General features: G+C 34.3%; 1 protein-coding gene across 1 annotated transcript in view; it reads left to right on the plus strand.

Annotated features, from left to right (window-relative positions):
- CNTN5 (contactin 5) overlaps positions 1-21297 on the plus strand; it is a 1328674-nt gene that overhangs the window by 810869 nt on the left and 496508 nt on the right. Inside the window, exons 5-6 of the mRNA XM_034933581.3 lie at positions 10131-10254; positions 10359-10534. Of these exons, the coding sequence (XP_034789472.3) occupies positions 10131-10254; positions 10359-10534 (300 nt within the window). The remainder of the gene's footprint in view (positions 1-10130; positions 10255-10358; positions 10535-21297) is intronic.

Here is a 21297-nt window from a genome sequence, read left to right on the forward strand (position 1 = left end):
ACAAGAACCACAGCAGCACCCATACGACATAAATGTGTACATAATAGCACTGAGCCTTCTAGAAGGGTTAACACAGGATTTAGGAATGGAAACATAAGGATGAAAACCCATTTTCAGAATATGGCCATGTGAAGAAGCCTTGGAGCTCAAGAATTAAGTAGAAAGCTAATTTAAAAAACTGGGGCAGTATAACTGGTCAAGCTAAATATATGGTTGACTGGTTAAATACCTCCTGTCATAGGCCCTAGGCCTGGAAATACATACTAGCTAAGTAGTAAGCAATCAAGTGGTCTGAACTAGAGAAGATGGTTTATCAGCAAGACTATGTAATCTAATTGTTACAGGAAAGAGGTCCGGATACAGACCCCAAGAGAGGGTTCTTGGATCTTATGCAAGAAAGAATTTAGGGCAAGTCCATAAAGTGAAAGCAAGTTTATTAAGAAAGTAAATAAATAAAAGAATGGCTACTCCATAGACAGGCCCCAAGGGCTGCTGGTTACCCATTTTTATGGTTATTCCTTGATTATATGCTAAACAAGGGGTGGTTTGTTCATGCCTCCCCTTGTTATTTTTGTTTAAATTTTTCTTTTTTTTAAATTATACTTTAAGTTCTAGGGTACATGTGCGCAACGTGCAGGTTTGTTACGTATGTATACATGTGCCATGTTGGTGTGCTGCACCCATTAACTCGTCACTTACATTAGGTATATCTCCTAATGCTATCTCTCCCCCTTCCCCCAACCCCCGACAGGCCCTGGTGTGTGATGTCCCCCACTCTGTGTCGAAGTGTTCTCATTGTTCAATTCCTACCTATGAGTGAGAACATGCGGTGTTTGGTTGTCTGTCCTTGCGATAGTTTGCTGAGAATGATGGTTTCCAGCTTCATCCATGTCCCTACAAAGGACATAAACTCATCCTTTTTTATGGCTGCACAGTATTCCATGGTGTATATGTGCCACATTTTCTTAATCCAGTCTATCATTGATGGACATTTGGGTTGGTTCCAAGTCTTTGCTATTGTGAATAGTGCCACAATAAACATACGTGTGCATGTGTCTTTATAGCAGCATGATTTATAATCCTTTGGGTATATACCCAGTAATGGGATGGCTGGGTCAAATGGTATTTCTAGTTCTAGATCCTTGAGGAATCACCACACTGACTTCCACAATGGTTGAACTAGTTTACAGTCTCACCAACAGTGTAAAAGTGTTCCTATTTCTCCACATCCTCTCCAGCACCTGTTGTTTCCTAACTTTTTAATGATTGCCATTCTAACTGGTGTGAGATGGTATCACATTGTGGTTCATGACTCTCCTTTTTAGACCATATAGGGTAAATTCCTGACTTTGCCATGGCATTTGTAAACTGTCATGGTGCTGGTGGGAGTGTAGCAGTGAGGATGACCAGAAGTCACTCTCGTGGCTGTTTTTGTTTTGGTGGATTTTGGCTGGCTGCTTTACTTTAGCCTGTTTTATCAGCAAGGCTTTATGACTTGTATCCTGTGCTTACCTCCTGTCTTATTTGTGCCTGAGAATGTCTTAACCATCTGGGAATGCAGCTCAGTAGGTCTCAGCCTCATTTTTCCCAGCCTCTATTCACGATGGAGTTGCTCTGTTTCAAATGCTTCTGACAATGATGATATACAGTTCAATGAACTTTGTTTCTTAATGAAATTACATCTTCTTTAATAGTTTAAAATGATTTTATTTTAATGTAATATTAGCCAACATCAGAAACTCTGGACACTATAACAAATTACTTCTTAACACAATAACATGTTTCTTTTGTATTCACATCACATTCTGCTTAGTTGTTGAATGAAGTGCTCTCCATATGGAAAGTTTTGGAGCCACTTTCAGTTGATCTAATATCTTTGATATCTATTAAAGCCTTACTGGCATCTTCTGCTCCTTTGCCTTAAGAAAACTGACAAATAAGAGAGGATAAAAGATTGTGCATGACTTTTTTTGTATCTAGTCCTGTGTTTTACATACATTTCAGTCTAGAACTAAGTCACATGGCCCCATGTCAAACCTAAAAAAGGCCAAGAAAGTGTCCCAGTGTTCCTAGGAAAAGGAAATGGGATTAGGGAGCATCTAGCCAGTACTTGCCACACATGAGTTAAAAAAAAAAAAAAAACCTATCAAATATCACATGTGATAATGATGACATTAAAATTATACTATGATAATTTTAACATCAAGTATAAAGTGGGCTCTTAGGAAATACTTCTTTATTGAGTGATTATGATTACAATTATTTAAGGTCGGTTCTATGGGTTATATAGAAACAGCTTTGTTTTAGTAAAAGCTAAAAGTAAAAAAACTTCATTTTTGTTAATTTCTCATTTTTCATAATATTTTATTAGAGGGACTTAGGGTATTCTTAGTAGAAACTTCAAATTTTAATCTTAAAATATGAAGTTTATAAAATACAGAAAATATGTCAATTTCTATAAGTTAAATAGTTATATTAACATGCAGGTAAATGTAATTACCAGAAAATATTGATTAAAGTATGTCTATTATGGAGTAGAATTGGGTAAAAAACTGTCCTCATCTAGGATACAAATTTACGGTTTTAATTTTAAGATGAACTTTATCTTCAGACAATAATCTGTTATGACCTCATGTATTACTGGATGTAACCAAGCTAAGACTGGATATAGATCCCACAGATATTTTTAGAAATGATGCCTGAAATGAATCGTTCTTCTTCCAGTTCTGAAAGCTTATGGCTCTATGATAGCATAAAAATCAAACATCTATCAAGTATTTTTATTTTCTCCAGTATCACTCTTTGTAAATGATACTTCTATCTCTTATTTTTTGTTTTTTCATCTTTTATTTTTAAAATAATTTTCTTACAATTAATATAGGGAGAGGAAAAATGGTTTATTAGTTACCTATTCCTATATTTTAAAAATCCTCAAAACTTAGCAACTTAAAACAACAATCAAGCATCTTCTCTTCAAGTCTGAAATCTGAGTACCTTAGCTGGGAGGTTCTGGCTCTAGGTCTTTCATGAGGCTGCAGTCATGCTGTCAGTTATAGCTCCATTCTCATTTGAAAACTTTACAAAGGGAGGATCCACTTAACAATTCACCTATGTGATTGTTGTTAGGCCTCAGTTTCTTGCTGCCTTTTGGCCAAGCCAGGTATTTCAGTTCCTTACCATGTCGGCCTCTCCACAGCCTGAAAAAATTTCCTTTGGATATGCAATGGTCTTCTTCTTGAGGGAGTGACCCACGAGGAAAGTGTACCCCAGAAGGAAGTTGCATTACTTATTATTAGAAGTAATATAGTATGCCTTTTGCTTTTAGCTAGAAATAAGTCATTAAGTCAAGCTGACACTCACGGGGAAAGAAATTAAACTCAACTCCTTGAAGGGAGGGTTATCAAAAAAGTTGTGGACATATCTTTTAAACTAACCCAAGAAGGTTTGGAAAAATTCTTCACAAGTAGGTTTGGAAAAATTCTTCACAAGTTAATTGGTCTAAAGATGATATAAAAGGCATGTTTACTTTATATCATTATTTTGAAATACAATTAAAACAAACAAGATTAAAAAGGAGGCATGAAAAGGTTACTTTCATTGAAACAAGGAAAAAAGACTTGAAAATAATGAGGAAAGAAATATCCAACAATTGCCTTTGTCGTCAGACTTCAAGACAAATATCAGTTTACCTAATGGTAAGTCACCAGCCCTTAAAAGAAATGTGTACTCAATTGTTCATTAATAAAGGTAAAATAATCGGGTGAAGTCTGTGTGAAAGTGGACAAATGGCTCAGGATACTTCAGAACATATCGAAGGAGGCAGTGAAATAAGAACTACTATGACAAGTGTTTTATATATATATATATTTTTCAATCTAAGTTTTTGTATGGGAGGACCATTGAAGTTGAGGCAAAGGGAAGGAGGCAAGAGATTGAGAAACCGTCAGATTATAGTCAAACTCCTAACCTAAGGATTTTCCCTGTGAACCACGCAGATGTCCTTAAAAAGGAAATAGGGTTAATACAGACATATAACATCTATGCATTTAGATATTACTGATAATCACATTACTAAGAACAGTTAAAAGAAGCAATATAAGAAACCAAAGTAGATATAAGATAATAGAATATGATATGTAAGTTTTGGAGCTCGGGAAACAAATGGAAGAGAGAAAAAATGATTAAAGAGTTGAAACTCTTAGTAGTAGTAATATATTTGCACCTAATTAGATAGTAATACAGCAACCAAACTCAACAAAGTCAAACAAAAAAGAAGATAAACTATTACACAGTTTATGGAGAGAACTTTTTTTCTTTTTAAAGAAAAACAAGGTATGCCTAACTGGTATGAGGGGAATAGAACAAATGAGAAATAAATTTTCCTGAAAAAGAAAGTCATAAGACTGAAAGTTAAAAAGGCCAACTGAGTCACAGAAAAAAAAATCGTACAAGATGACTACACCAAGACATATCCCTCAAAATTATTGATATTCACGGGTGAGTAAAGAGTCCTGTGGGTGTCCATGCGTAAAATCTGGTCACTTAAAAATGATGACAGTTAGGCCGGAGTCAGACTACTTCACCATGGTAATGTCCATTGTTACCAGAGGGTGGAAAAATACACACAAAAATCATTAGTGAAATTAGTAGTGAACGTGTAATTTGATACCTGCCATGTTGTCTCTTAATGATAAAGACAGAATACATACATCTTAACTATGCAAAAAGGAATACAGCATACAAGAGCTTGTTTTTGGTAAAAAATAAGGAACTTAGAAATGGAAAAACCATGGGGAGATACATAAGTATCTAGTCTATAATAAGAACTATGAATAAGAAACTTTGTAAAATATGCTTATCAAACAATTGAGAAGTCCATCATTCTTCGTAGCAGAGAATAAACAGATTATTTCCAAATTGAAACAATTCTTTTCTAAGAAAAAAAAAAGCCTCTTGAGTATGACCCTGGCATTTCACAGACAATAACCATTGACGTTGTATGTTCAGCCAACTACAGATACCTAGCAGTTTGTTAATAAGAGATCTGATAGAGGAAAAAAACACAGAAAACCATTGCTTTTATGAGACATTAACATTGTGTGTGATGACATCTGCCCATTACACAAATGTGTCGAAGGCTTCTACTTGGTTAAAGAGTTTAATTAATTGGCTATCAAGATCTTTGTGATAATTTGCTATTATACAGCATTTGAAGTGTTATCTCCAACAAGTTATAGATTCCATCAAGCAAAAGAGTGCAGAATGTAAGTATACGGATTTAAACAATGGATCATTATGACCAGAAGATAAAATTCACTGCTACAGCAGAATGAATAAAAAATGTATCTCAGTATATCTATAATCTCTTTACAGTAGAAACATCACTGATTATCTTTGCTGGGGACTGGGAAGCTGTACGTAGACATGTTTTTTTTTCCCCCCCTTAACATGAATTTTACTTCTAAGATGAAAAAAGGAAGGGAAGGGAGCCACTGTTTAACTTGGCATTTGAAATACTTTTTTTTTCACATTTCTATTCACTGTCATTTATGTTGACGCACTGGCTTAACAGCAACAAAATAAATGATGGAGTCACTGAATAGGGCTAAGATGCTTTGGGAACTAACAATGAACAGCAAAGAGATGTCTCACAAAGTATGGGCAGTAATAATAAAATATATGTTCAGATTAGTCCCTTATTATTTAGCCTATAATTTACCAAATCTTACTTCTCTAGTTTTCCCCAGCCAGACCATATTTTATTTCTCTTATCCTGTTTTCACAATTTTCAGAACATAAAATTTGGAACCAGAGAAGCTTAAAATCAGCTGTCTTCTTATACGGCTAACTTTGCAGGAGTCTCCTCTAAGAACCTTAGAGTTTTCACCTTGCAATTAGAAATGACTATGATACTGACCTCAGATAATTAGATAACATATATACATATATAAAATCATGCTTTATAAATGTTAGTACATAAGTATCATAATAAGAGTGAGAAAAAGGGGGAGAAGGAGGAAAAGAAGCAGCAGAAGCAGCATCAGCAGAAGAGGAGGAGGAGAATGAAGAAGGAGAAGGAGAATGAAGAGGAGGAAGATAATGAGAAGAATGAAAAATAAGAAGAAATAATAGTCATGGTAGTAGTAAGCAGTTTCAAGGCAACAGCCTTAGATTTATATTCCAGGTTTGACATTTATATATATATATATGTGTGTGTGTGTGTGTATATATATATATGTGTATATATATATATATACGTGTGTGTATATATATGTGTGTGTATGTGTATATATATATACATACACACACATATATGCACATATATACATATACACACATATATATATATATATTTTTTTTTTTTTTACGAAGTTCCACTCTTGTTGCCCAGACAGGAGTGCAGTGGAGCGATCTCAGCTCGCTGCAACTTCCACCTCTGTTGTTCAAGCGATTCTCCTGCCTCAGCCTCCGAAATAGCTGGAATTACAGGCATGCACCACCACGCACCATCACGCCCAGCTAATTTTGTATGTTTAGTACAGATAGGGTTTCACCGTGTTGGCCAGGCTGGTCTCAAACTACTGACCTCAGATGATGCACCCACCTCAGCCTCCCAAAGTGGTGAAAGTACAGGTGTAAGCCACCACGCCCGAGTATTTCCTTTGTAGATTTAGCTAATTGTTTTCTGTCTCAGTTTTGTCATCTCTAAGATAAAAGGACTAATTATTGCCAATGGTGATTGTGAGTGTTTTGTGATATTATGCATGAACAGTATTCAGCATAATGTCTGGCATATAGTAATTATACTACAAGTAAATATTAGTTATTAATCACAATTTATTCAGTGCTTGCAATATACAAGGTATTTCCAAATGTTAATGACAACTGATATTCCTACTAATACTGTAAAGTAGGCATTACTATCCACAAATAATACGTGAGTAGCAGATAATCAAAGATGTTTGGTTCGTGGCTAAAAAATACTACTACTAGAATTTGAACTTACATGTGTCCAACTCTAAAGCTCAAGAATTGTCTATTATATAAAGATATAACACTTACTTTATGTGAATTTTATGCAATTTTATTTTTAATGTTTAAGTCATAGTTTTAATGTGTAAAGATCAGAAAGGATTTTTCACAACATAATTCTGCATGTTAATTCTTAAAATTTGATTTATAAAAGTTGTGATTTATAAAAATTTATAAAAGTTTTCCAATTTTTTATAAACTCATAATGCAACAACAAATACAAAATTTTGACAATTTTCTCTAGTTATTTATTAAATCATTTATTTTTCTTTTCCTTATTGAATAAAAGTTTTAATTGACAGCAATATAATTTGGTACAGTGAGACATATTCTGGTTATTTTGGTGTAATATTTTGCTGTAGCTTAAAATAACTGCAGCTAGGCCAGTCAAGGTGGTTCACTCCTGCAATCCCAGCACTTTGGGAGGCCTAGGCGGGCGGATTACTTGAGGACCAGCCTGGCCAACATGGCAAAAACCTATCTCTACTAAAAATACAAAAATTAGCTAGGCATGGTGGCTGTAATTGCAGCTACTCAGGTGGCTGTGGCAGGATAATTGCTTGAACCCAGGAGGCAGAGGTTGCAGTGAGCCAAGATCGTGCCACTGCTCTCTAGACAGAGTGGGAGTGAGACTCTCTCAAAAACAAACAAACAAAAAACTTGCATCTGGGTTATCTAGGATTCAAAGAAAATACTCGTCAGTACATGCTCATAGTGAGTGCTCAATTTTTATTTGGTTTAGAATACTGTGAAAACTTTTGTTTTACTTCGCCAAGACAAAATATTTAAAGAAATATATTTAAAGAAAGCAAATCATTTTACTCCAAATTTGTTCTTCTAAATATAAGGTGTACATCTTTTCCCAGAATTTTTTTTTAGCTCAAATTTCCTGGAACATTTAGTTTTATACTTTTTTTCTTAATATTTTTTTGTGATTATCTGCAAAAGATATAAACTTCTGTTTAATACATATATTGGAACTATGTCTTTACTGAAATAATTTCTCTTTATCTATAGCAGTAGTTTTTAACAAGGGTCATTTTGATCCTAGAGCACATATAGCAATGTCTGGATACCTTTTTTATTATTACACATTGGAGAGAGATGCTACTGGAATCTAGTGGGTAGAGGCCAGGGGTGCTGCTAACCATTCTACAATGCACAGGACAGCCCCGCCTCAACAGAAAGATCTGTCCCAAAACATCAATGGTACAGAGACTGAGAAACCTGATCTAGGGCTATTATGTGATCAAATTCATGATCAATGAAAATTAAGCAAAAAAAGCTTTACTTTTTCACAAATTCACAATTCACTATGCTATAGATCTTAGATACGCACACGATGCTCTGAATGCTTACATAACTGTGGGCTAACATAACTTGTATTATCCTCTGTACATTTGCTCATCATTTCTCCGGCTGACTTAGTCTAAAACTCAAGTCCAAGTTGACATTTGAAGTCCATTTTTAGTTTCACTTTCTTCATGAAATTTTCATTAGCTTCAAATTACTTTTATCACACACAGAATTTCTCTGAGTATTAGCTAACTAAAATAGAATCGAGTGTCTGGTATATAGTAGGCAATAAATTTATGTGCTCTTCCCACTGGCCTCCACTTCCTTTTATGCCTTTTGTCTTCTGATCTTATTGACTATTTAGTTGTATAAAGTTTTGCCATTTTAATTAAGTTGTCTTTTTTTGAAAGCATGTCTTATTTATTCCATGAAAATACCTTTATGCATGTTACATCATTTTTTTACACCCCAGAATTGTTAGCACTAAATGTAGTGCTTCAGTGAATTAATGAAGAATATAAAAAAATGCAAGAGGACTAATATTTTCATACCTGTAGCACCTAAGTAGTGACACAATATTAATATATTACTTTTGCGTGTGTATTATTTTTAACATTCTAAGAATTTTACAAACTTTCAGGTTTTTTAAGATACTGTTTATGCTTAATATTATTATCCTTCAGTCTGATTTTGAAAAATGAAAACAAAGATATATATTTAAAATATAAGTGTCTGAGATGTTTGTTTTTTATGTATTACACGTTTAACAGCATTTTTAGTTGATTAAAAATTATATTTGGTTCTTTTTTTTTTTTTTTCTTTTTTATTATACTTTAAGTTTTAGGGTACATGTGCACATTGTGCAGGTTAGTTACATATGTATACATGTGCCATGCTGCTGCGCTGCACCCACTAACTCGTCATCTAGCATTAGGTATATCTCCCAATGCTATCCCTCCCCCCTCCCCCCTCCCCACCACAGTCCCCAGAGTATGATATTCCCCTTCCTGTGTCCATGTGATCTCATTGTTCAATTCCCACCTATGAGTGAGAATATGCGGTGTTTGGTTTTTTGTTCTTGCGATAGTTTACTGAGAATGATGGTTTCCAATTTCATCCATGTCCCTACAAAGGATATGAACTCATCATTTTTTATGGCTGCATAGTATTCCATGGTGTATATGTGCCACATTTTCTTAATCCAGTCTATCATTGTTGGACATTTGGGTTGGTTCCAAGTCTTTGCTATTGTGAATAATGCCGCAATAAACATACGTGTGCATGTGTCTTTATAGCAGCATGATTTATAGTCCTTTGGGTATATACCCAGTAATGGGATGGCTGGGTCAAATGGTATTTCTAGTTCTAGATCCCTGAGGAATCGCCACACTGACTTCCACAATGGTTGAACTAGTTTACAGTCCCACCAACAGTGTAAAAGTGTTCCTATTTCTCCACATCCTCTCCAGCACCTGTTGTTTCCTGACTTTTTAATGATTGCCATTCTAACTGGTGTGAGATGATATCTCATAGTGGTTTTGATTTGCATTTCTCTGATGGCCAGTGATGATGAGCATTTTTTCATGTGTTTTTTGGCTGCATAAATGTCTTCTTTTGATATTTGGTTCTTTACAATTTAATAAAACAATGCAGTTTTCTAGCTATTCCTTCTTTTGGGAATTTACCTGTCGATTACAAGAAAAGAGCAAGAATTTTGAATATAAGTAAGATGGAAAAGAAAAAAACACAAAATACCTTGCTAGTTTAAGGAAATTTAAAATGTGTCTGTTTTGTCTTTACAGAAAGTGTGGACTATGGGCCAGTTTTTGTGCAAGAACCAGATGATATTATTTTTCCAACTGATTCTGATGAAAAGAAGGTAGCATTGAATTGTGAAGTTCGTGGCAATCCAGTTCCCAGTTACAGGTAGGAATTCACTGTTAATCATTTTTCTTAAAAACTTTCCATCAATGATATTCTGACACTCTCAGGGAGGATTATACATATTTGTCTTCTGATTTTTTCCTAAGATGGCTTCGAAATGGAACAGAAATAGATCTGGAAAGTGATTATCGCTACAGTTTGATAGATGGCACCTTCATTATAAGCAATCCAAGTGAAGCAAAGGATTCTGGTCATTATCAGTGTCTAGCAACCAACACTTTGGGGAGTATTCTTAGTAGAGAAGCTACACTGCAGTTTGCCTGTGAGTAAAATATATGATTTTTCTATATATATGTATATAATGTATATATACAGTATGGATTTTTAAAATTTAGTTCAGGAAAGAAAAACCTAAGATCTCAAATTTTTAAATGTGGTAAAACCATGAGAAGAATTAGAATTATGGAAACAATTCATTTCTTCTTGGGATATTTTGAAATTTTCTAAAAGATTTGCTGTCCTCAAAATAAACTTGATATACTAGCCTGACAGGTTAAAGTCCTTTTCATGAAAGTAGATAAAGTTTTAGAATTCATAACAATCTATTTTGAAACCCACCACTTTTTGTGTGTTATTTTCAAGTCTTTGAGTTCAAATTAAGCTTTCTATGAGAAAAAAAATGATAATCCAAATGTCTTTTGAAATCCGATTCTCTCCATCTCCTTTTTAAAATATCTATAATTCTACTAACTACTATAGTCACCATTTGCTATGGATTTCTAAGAATATAAGATAGCATATTCTAAAACTTCTGCTTATAGCCAGGTAACAAAAAATACCTCTGAAATGCTAATATTTTAGATTTTGACTGTATCTCCTAGATGTCCCAGTTTTTCTATTGCAAAAAAGATATTGTATGTGGCTATACTGACATAGACACACACACACACACACACACACACACACACACACACACACACGAATATAAACATTTCTAAAGTAGATAATACACCTGATTAAATGAAAATTAGCCAGGTGAGGCAGCAGGTGCCTGTAGACACAGCTACTTGGGAGGCTGAGGCAGGAGAATTGCTTGAACCTGGGAGGTGGTGGTTGTAGTGAGCCGAGATTGCGCCACCACACTCCAGCCTGGGCGACAGAGTGAGACTCTGTCTCAAAAAAAAAAAAAAAAAAAAGTGTATATATATAATTAACTAAATATATTCTTAAAAACTCTTGAAATTATTTTACTTATAATGAGAGCTTACAATAAATTAAAAATAGGCTAATAGGTAAAACATTTTATTATTATTCCTTAATAAGTAATCCTACTTGAAATTAAGTTCTTGAGGATAGAATCTCTAAAAAATACTGAGAAAGACCAGGAATCTTTATATTAATAATTAAAGTGTAATTGTAGTGGCTACATAAAAGATCATGAAATGATTTTTAAATTAAAATTACACCTGGAAGAATGTAATAATTGATATTTCTCTATGTAATCTTTCCCAGGTATCATTTCTAATTAACCCAGAATTCAGACACCCTATTAAAGAAGTGTGAAATAGAAAAGGAAAGAATAAAGAATTGATAATAAATACAGTTTGAAGAGTACCGAGATAGGTCCTAGAAAAATGTAAATATCATATTTTAAAGTAGATTTGCCTAAGGAATTCAGATAGGTACATTTACATAGGCCAAAGACACCAAGATAGCAGCCTAAATAGATTCTTTTTTATTTTGGAAAATATTATGTGGTGTATCACAGAACCTAGTACTTTACATTATGCACAATTAAGTAACCTAATAAACTACATAAATAACCCTCATAATAGCTCCTTTATTCAGTAATCTTTTCAAGATAGATGCAGAATATCCAGAAAATATGCTATACAAATATTAGTGGCTGATACCTTACAGTTTGATCTACAGTATCTGATACAAGGTATACCAGTTAGCTACAGCCTGTATGTCAATTGTTTTTCCCTTTGTGGAAGGAAATTATGCCAACTTTTTTCTGCATGCGTTTAGAGCAGAAAGCTATTTATTTTACATATCCATATGACTGTCCTAGGTTTTCTGGAAAGACCAAACACAGTTGTCAAATACACTCATCTGAAGTGATGACTTTGGCAGCAGCGTTTACAATTCAATGACCAGGCATGGGAAATACTATTTATCTAAAGTATCTTACCTATTTAGCATGAAGCTGTCTTCAACTTGATTTAGAGCAATATCTGCTTATTTTTAACTTAAGCATTATGGACTTACATAGGTATTCAGTGGTAGCACCTTATGACTCTGCCCCTCTCCACTTTCCACCAAACTCAGGTCATTGGCTATATATGCATAAAAACCCACAAGGTACCTGGTTAAAGCAGACAGTTACCCAGGGAAGACCAATTCTGCCTCAAAATTGTTTCTCCACCTAGATGCCATTATGCTTATTCCTATGATATTGAAACAATGAAGTCCCATAGATGTAGCTTCATCTATTTTTCCAGTTTATCTTTGAAAATAAATGCAAATATGGGCAGTAGGGAGAAAAGGTGAAGATTTGATTAACCTACCAGTATACCTGGATGGGAGTTTGGGTGCTATAGGATTCGGGGACTCAGAATCGTTCAGAGATTAGGGAGAGAAAATGAGGTAGGAAGTTGGGGAGAAAAAAAGAAAAGGGGTTTCTGAAATGAAGTGAAAGAGCACAAAGGCAAGGTGAAACCTGAAAAGTTAGTCCGCAGGCTGGGCGTGGTGGCTCACGCCCATAATCCCAGCATTTTGGGCAGCCGAGGCGGGCGGATCACGAGTTCAGGAGTTCGAGACCATCCTGGCGAACACGGTGAAACCCATCTCTACTAAAAATACAAAAAATTAGCCGGGCCTGGTGGCACATGCCTGTAGTGCCAGCTACTAGGGAGACTGAGGCAGGAGGTCGCTTGAACCCGGGAGGCGGAGCTTGCAGTGAGCCGAGATCTCACCACTGCACTCCAGCCTGGGCGACAAAGCGAGACTCCTTCTCAAAACAAAACAAAACAAACAAAAAATTTGGTTGGCAACTTTCCTTTATATTGAGATTTTCTGAAGACCAGGCTTGTAGGTCAATATATTTAATAGAATATACTCACTGTTGCTGGAGTGTTTAATGTCTGAAAGGATTTTTGTGGAGGAATGCTTATTACTTTTGTCACATTTTAAAGCTGAAATATTTTATATCTACCAGGCTTTATTTATCTAAAAATATAAATATTCATTATACAACTAATATTTCAAAATTAATATATTTAATCGACTGAGATAATGATTAAAGCATATTTAATCCAATTTTGTTAAACATTTATTAAATATTGAATGAGTCTTAAATTTATTAAATGTTTTAAAATCAGACTAAATTTATAAATCGTCAAAATGATTGCAAAACTTTTCACTAATACAGTACTTATAATTCCACCTTGTACCTATTCTTGAGGCATATTTGCATATGTTACTCAGTTTATAATAGTTTTATTGAATACTTATTTTTACCTTTTACACATTAATTTTATCATATGTTGTAAAATACATTTTTAGATTATTTTTATGCTGGGCTACTGCTATCAGGATCTTCTAAAGTCAAACATGAAGGAGGACTTTATTACCCAATTCAAAGTCTATTTTTGAGGTACCAACCAAATGAGTTTTGACTGCCTCTTGCAAATTCGAGATCTGTTTAACAGACCAGTTCACTTTGGTGTTTAACCATTATTATTGTTATATCAATGATACTTTCTAAATCTTCACCTTTTACTTTTTGCCTTTTAAAATTTGACAACTTTGCTTGAAATTATGTGATTCTAAAACTTGTTGAACAGTGTTTAATAAACATAGGATGGGGCTCTCCTAATTATATTCATAAAAAAGGTACTAATTTGTATTTTATAATAGGTATATACTTAAGTGAAGAATTAAGTTATCCATATACTAACATAATACCAAATTATCCATATACTAACAATTATTATACATATTTATTGTGATAAGATAAATATTAAATATAATAAAATGTAAAGATATGTCATTGAAGTTTTCTTTCTTTTGCATGAAAATTACATATTTTCAAAGAAAACTTTGATTTTTAGTATCATTAAAGTCACACGGCTTTTTGCAGATTCAACATATATATATATGCATAATTAGTATATATATACACATATGCATAATTAGTATACTGACACTCCCTTAATGCTAGGAGTACTCTTATTAACCAGAAGTATATTTTAAAATGTTCTGCCTTTCCACTAATAACAGCTTGCCTTCCTGCTCCCAACCCCTTGTCAGGCATAGATTTACCTGCTTTTCAAAGACTATAATGTCATAGAGACTAAGATCTAGGTGCTGCAGGTGCGTATTAGATAGCACCAAGTAAGTTCTGGTGGTAGGTAGGATAACATTATTGCTAAACAAGATAGTAAAAAATATTTTTTAAAAATAGGTTTTGAATGTCTCAAGCTCACATTGACAGCTTGTATTTACTGAATGCTTTTGTTGCAGACGATGCTCTGTTTCAAATACATTAACTCATTTTATCCTCATAACCAACATACAATTTGTTCATGTTGTAAAATGTAAATTCATTTTTCAGATGATAACTCTAATTTAACCCTAATAGTACTCAATCTTTTCCTATTCCAGTATAAATGTGTATTGGATTTCTTTTTTGACTTAGCCAATTTGATTTCAGAAGTTCTTCTTCTAAACTTTAATTAAATTGGAAATCTTTTTAAAAATCTTACATGCTTGCTTCCTCAGTCATCATTTTAGAATTTATTAACACCTATGTAACAAAAATTAATATTAGTAATGAAAATAAGCATGCAATCATAGTGTTCTGCATTTCTTCTCATTGTTCAGATTTAGTTTAAAACCACTTATTTAATTTTCCTTACAGAAGTTTAACAGTTTAGGAGACATTGAGTTTCTTTCCAGATCTGGAATTTTGGGTTTATAGTAATTTTGATGTGTAATCACTCTTTCTTACTAACATATTTTTTCTTTTAATAAAACCTTTTCCTCGTAATTTATTTATTGAATAACCTACAGTGAGGGCCTAGAAAGCTACATTTTCTAAATGAATTTGAGACAGGACAAAGATAACTGCAGCTATTGTCAAAAGCTGATATCATCATAGGTCCTAGCTTTCGCAGAAAATGATGACAAGGAACTGAGTATTGACACCTTTTATTAATACCTGGTGATGTAGCAAAAATAAAATTATATCTAGCATTTGGAAAAATTAAGCAAGTATAAAGCAAATTAAATTGTTTTTAAAGTTTCATTTCTATTCATTTGTCACCCAATATATTTACAAATATGAAATAGCAAATGTATGCTTGTATAATAATGTTACTTTATTAACATATTTAATGTTTACCTCTTTCCAAAGGTGATTATTTTTTACTTGCTGTGTAAGATATATGCTCAAGATACATGTGTAATAAAGTAAATATAGTCCTAGGAAAAAATATACCTTATAACAGGTCAAGGTAGTACAGACCATAAAGTGAAACAAATATTTCCCTGGTGGTCAAAGCAAAAGAAAGAAAGAAAAACATGTAAAGGAATCTAACAGAATCTATTTCCCCTGCACACCCAACACTTCCTCAAAGAAGCAAATCTCCTCTTGACAAATTTTAATAGAAATTTTTTTGTTCAAGGCTTTTTATTGCAACCCCTACAGCATCACTACATCAATTCAATAGCAAGTTTAATTAGCTTGACATGAAGCCAAAAATTTCCTTAACCGGAACTAGAATTTAATCATGAAGCCATTCACTTTATTCACTGATTAATTTTTTTTTCTAATTTTGATTTGGACAACTAACAGATTTGAGCAGCTGCTCTGCAGTGGTTCATCCACCCCTAACCTGCCTCATGGGCTTTAATGTCTACCCATGAGGAACTTCATTTTAAATTCTCCCTAAATAAATATTTGTATATAAACATGGTTCAGCTTAGTTAGTGTTAACACTTAGTTTAGCATTAATAAACCTAACCCTCACAAGGGTGTAGTAAAAATTAATGAGGTGGAGAAGTTGTGTTAGTGAACTGTTTTTTAAGGTTAAAATTAAAAACATAAGCACAAAGCTGGAGTGATTTCCTAGGGATGATTATTACTGATTATCAATGAGATTATTTTTGACAAAAGATATTTTATTCCTGAAGCTTATGTTTGTCATGAGGATAATTTCCTCAGCTACTGTAGTGATTTCTCTTCAGTGACAAGCAAGAATACACCATATAAAACTTTGTCACTCTCACACTTTGCAAACATCCTTCAGAAATCCAAAGCTCATAGCAGTTTCTCCACAGTTGGGATTTTTAGAAATAATTGATGCCAGAAAGTCAAACATATAATGAATCAGGAATAAAATCTCCTTATGCTGTCTCTTACTTCAAAAATACCTTTATATGCAATTCTTGGTAAATTGATAGTTCCTATCTAAATTTGAACATACTGCTTTTCAGCACATTTAGTGATTGAGATCCAGAATATTCCATTAGTTTTCCTTGAAGCAGTTGATTAAAATAACCTAGTTAACTCTTTGAGAGATTATATGACTTTTGTGGGCTTTGGATTTAAGCTCTTTAATTTAGCCTTTCATTTTCATATGAAACTCAAAAATTACTTCTCTGGCTTTTTTCATAACTTTTTCTCCTAAGGTAAAATTGTCCTTAGAGTTTAAAGCCACATTTTACTAGTAGTGTTTAATACCTAATAAAATGATTTGAATAATCCCAAACTCCACAGTATATGCAAAGCTTTATTTCATTAGTCTCTGAGGCTTAGCCTGTAATAACTTTATTAAATCATTTGAATATTAATCTGAATGAGTCAGATTGACATGGATGAATTTACTAGTTGTAAAATTATTAGATGTTATTACAAAATAAATTAATGTTTGTAACTTTATCTTCCATATACAAATGACTCTTTTTTTAAGGAAATCACAACTCACAATAAAATAATGTTTAAGTGTTTCTTTAAAAGTATAATTACTTTGGTCATAATAGATACAGTAACTGTGAGTATGTAATCCCTTGGCAAAATACAGTATGGATTATTGGATTAAGTTCAAAGGAAACAATTTAAAAATCAAAAATACATAATTTTATGATTTACTTTAAAATATTGTATAGATGGTGTCTAGCTATGTTGCCCGGGCTTGTCTTGAGCTCGTGGTTTCAAGTGATCCTCTTGCCTCAATCTTCCAAAATGCTGGGATTAGAGGCAAGAGCCAAGATACCCAGCCTAATTTTATACTTCAAAAGTAAATTATGAAGAGTGAATGAAAGTTGAAATCTGTTGTAGACTACCCTCACACTCTTATTTCTTTTACATAAATCATAAATTTGCAAGTTTTTAAAATTAAAGTACAACCAAACAGGTACTTTCATTATGTATGAAAATGATGAATAACTCTGTCTTTATATGACAGATGACCTGCAACAAAATGGTTCCATTTTCCTGGCTTGGCACAGGGTATATTTTATCATAGTGCTCTTTTGTTTTGCTTTTATATGTGTTTCTCTCACAGAGACAGAATAAAGGTAGAAAGAAAGAAGCTAGTGAAAGAGAGAAGAAAGGATGATGCAATAAAATAGAGTATAATACAAATGATGTTCAAAGTTTAAGGTGGGGACTGATGTCAGATGCTAAAGTAACTCTCAAAAAAGACCTTTGGGCCAGGTGCTGTGGCTCACACATGTAGTTGCAGCACTTTGAGAGGCTGAGGCAGGAAGATCACTCGAGGCTAGGAGTTCAAGACCAGCCTGGGCAATATGGCAAGCCCTCATCTCTACCAAAAGTACAAAAATCAGCCAGACGTGGTAGTTTGTGACTATGGTCCCAGTTACTCGGGAGGCTAAGGTGGGATGATCTGTTGAGCCCAGGAGTACTAGGTGAGCTATGATCACTCTACTGCACTGTAGCCTGGGCAGCAGAGTGAACTCTTTCTTGGAAAAACAAAAACAAACAAACAACAACAACAACAACAAAACTTTGGGTTTTGAGACCTTTAAAGGCCAAGTTCAGTATGATAGAAACAGAAATCATAATCCAAGGCATACCATTTTCCAGCTTTCTCTATAATTATGAGGCTATCCTAAACTATATATAGTCCTCAAATTAAAGTAGTAGGTGTCATAATGAATATTGATTTTGGCCATAACAGGAATGAAGATGTGAACAACACAGCTTCATGGACATGACATGAGACTGAAACCGTGGTGGTCTTTAGTAGTAGAAAGAAGAGAGTCCATCTAGAGGATGAGGCTGAAATTAGAAAACAGAGTCTAGTTCACTGTAGATTCTGGATATTAGCCCTTTGTCAGATGAGTAGGTTGCAAAAATTTTCTCCCATGTTGTAGGTTGCCTATTCACTCTGATGGTAGTTTCTTTTGCTGAACAAATTTACAAGAAAAAAACAAACAACCCCATCAAAAAGTGGGCGAAGGACATGAACAGGCACTTCTCAAAAGAAGACATTTATGCAGCCAAAAAACACGTGAAAAAATGCTCATCATCACTGGCCATCAGAGAAATGCAAATCAAAACCACTATGAGATATCATCTCACACCAGTTAGAATGGCAGTCATTAAAAAGTCAGGAAACAACAGGTGCTGGAGAGGATGTGGAGAAATAGGAACACTTTTACACTGTTGGTGGGACTGTAAACTAGTTCAACCATTGTGGAAGTCAGTGTGGCGATTCCTCAGGGATCTAGAACTAGAAATACCATTTGACCCAGCCATCCCATTACTGGGTATATACCCAAAGGACTATAAATCATGCTGCTATAAAGACACATGCACACGTATGTTTATTGCGGCATTATTCACAATAGCAAAGACTTGGAACCAACCCAAATGTCCAACAATGATAGACTGGATTAAGAAAATGTGGCACATATACACCATGGAATACTATGCAGCCATAAAAAATGATGAGTTCATATCCTTTGTAGGGACATGGATGAAATTGGAAACCATCATTCTCAGTAAACTATCGCAAGAACAAAAAACCAAACACCGCATATTCTCACTCATAGGTGGGAATTGAACAATGAGATCACATGGACACAGGAAGGGGAATATCATACTCTGGGGACTGTGGTGGGGAGGGGGGAGGGGGGAGGGATAGCATTGGGAGATATACCTAATGCTAGATGACGAGTTAGTGGGTGCAGCGCAGCAGCATGGCACATGTATACATATGTAACTAACCTGCACAATGTGCACATGTACCCTAAAACTTAAAGTATAATAAAAAAAAAAAATTAAAAAAAAAAAAAAAAAGAAAACAGAGTCTAATTAGTGAAATGAATTTCTCCTTTCCAAGTCAGGTATCTAGATCCTCTAGATTTTCTTCTTCCAGGGAAATATTCTGCCATATGGAATATAGTCAGCATTGTAAATATTATGTCAAACTAGAAAAATTTAGAGTCTGGGCTGTCACATCTTGACCTATAAGCTTAAACTAAGTGAACCATTTTTATATCAGCCAGGAAGGTATACAATTTCTAGAAATATTTTCTTCATTCTTTAGAACTAATTTTCATTTCAAATCCTTAGAATTTTTTTCAATAAAATACAACTATTATCATAATAGAACTAGAAACCAATATAATCTTTCCATAATTCTCTAACATCCAGTGAAAAAGTCTCATGATGGTTAGGCTAAACTGATAATTTTCCCATTTTAAAAAATGCAGAGAGAAGTAAGAGGATAGCAGTTCTTTCTAAGAAGGCTCACTAATTACCTACGTGTTGTGCAGAAGGGCTTTAGCACCTGTGAATTCATGGCCTCAGTTCCTAGGTGAGCTTTCTGCAGTGTTTTGTTTTTGTTTTGAGTCTAATTCAGTATTTTGGGCAATTTCTAGGGCTACAGCTGGAATTTCTCAGGGTAAATTCTAACAAGTCATCTTCTGCATCTGACAGAGCTTTTTTAAAGTTCAAGTCCTCTTCAGCTAACTGCAGTGTCAGCCTTGGTTCAAATTATAAATGATGCTGTATGAGTCTGTGTAGAGAGGCTCAGATTAGATACACCTTATCTTTCACAACTTTCTTAGAATACCCTCAGACAGTGGACTTTCAATCTATTCTACAAGAAGTTGTTTAAAATGGTACCCCTGCAAGTTATGTTTGTGGTGCTTATAGTCTAAGTATAGCCTCAAATGTGATCAGAGTAACTTCTGTATGCCAGAGAGATGTTCTGCTCATTCCATGGGACTTAAGGGGCAAGTATGGAGTAGCACTGTGTACTTTATTCTTGAATCTGTTGGAAGACTAAATAGTTTGAGAACACATTGATCACATAGTGTTCTTTGGGTAGGAAAAGCTAAGACAATGAAAAATGTTAGCTCTTTGTCTAAATCTATTCATATCCATAGGGACAGGGTTAATGGCTTATGAAATAGTTACCATACCCCAATAAAGTTCACACTCCTACAAATGGCCTCAAGACCATTTATTATTTGGACTCTGTCATTTTTCCAGCTTTCTCTATAATTATTAGGCTGTCGTAAACTATATATATAGTCCTAAAAGTATTTCATGCTCATTTATGATATCATGTCTTTATATCATGTTTTCTCTGCCTGCTGGGCAACTGTTCAATAACCCACGTCTCTCCGACTGTCTTCCTCTCCCTGTCCCTCCCTCCCTCCCTCCCTCTATCTATCTCTATCTCCCTCCCTCTCTCCCTCCTTCCCTCTCTCTCTCCCTCTCTCTATCTCCCTCCCTCTCTCCCTCCCTCCCTCTCTTCCTCTCTCTCTGTCTCTGTCTTTCTATCTGTCTCTCCCTTTGTCTCATATGATTCCTTTATTTATTTCTGGTGACATTTCATTACAACTATTTATAACAATGGCTGAAGCCATTCCAAGCACACCACTGACTTTATTAGACTATAAACTCATTGAGGGCAGATTTCATGTCTTTTTTATTTCTTTATTTTAGTTTAATAACCTACCTCTAACATGTAAGATCATAGTCAACACTTAGTGAATGCTGGCACAATGAGTGAATTAATAAAATATCCTCCAGTACCACAG

The sequence above is a fragment of the Pan paniscus genome, chromosome 9, assembly GCF_029289425.2.
Source record: "Pan paniscus chromosome 9, NHGRI_mPanPan1-v2.0_pri, whole genome shotgun sequence".
In the NCBI taxonomy this organism is placed as follows: Eukaryota; Metazoa; Chordata; class Mammalia; order Primates; family Hominidae; genus Pan; species Pan paniscus.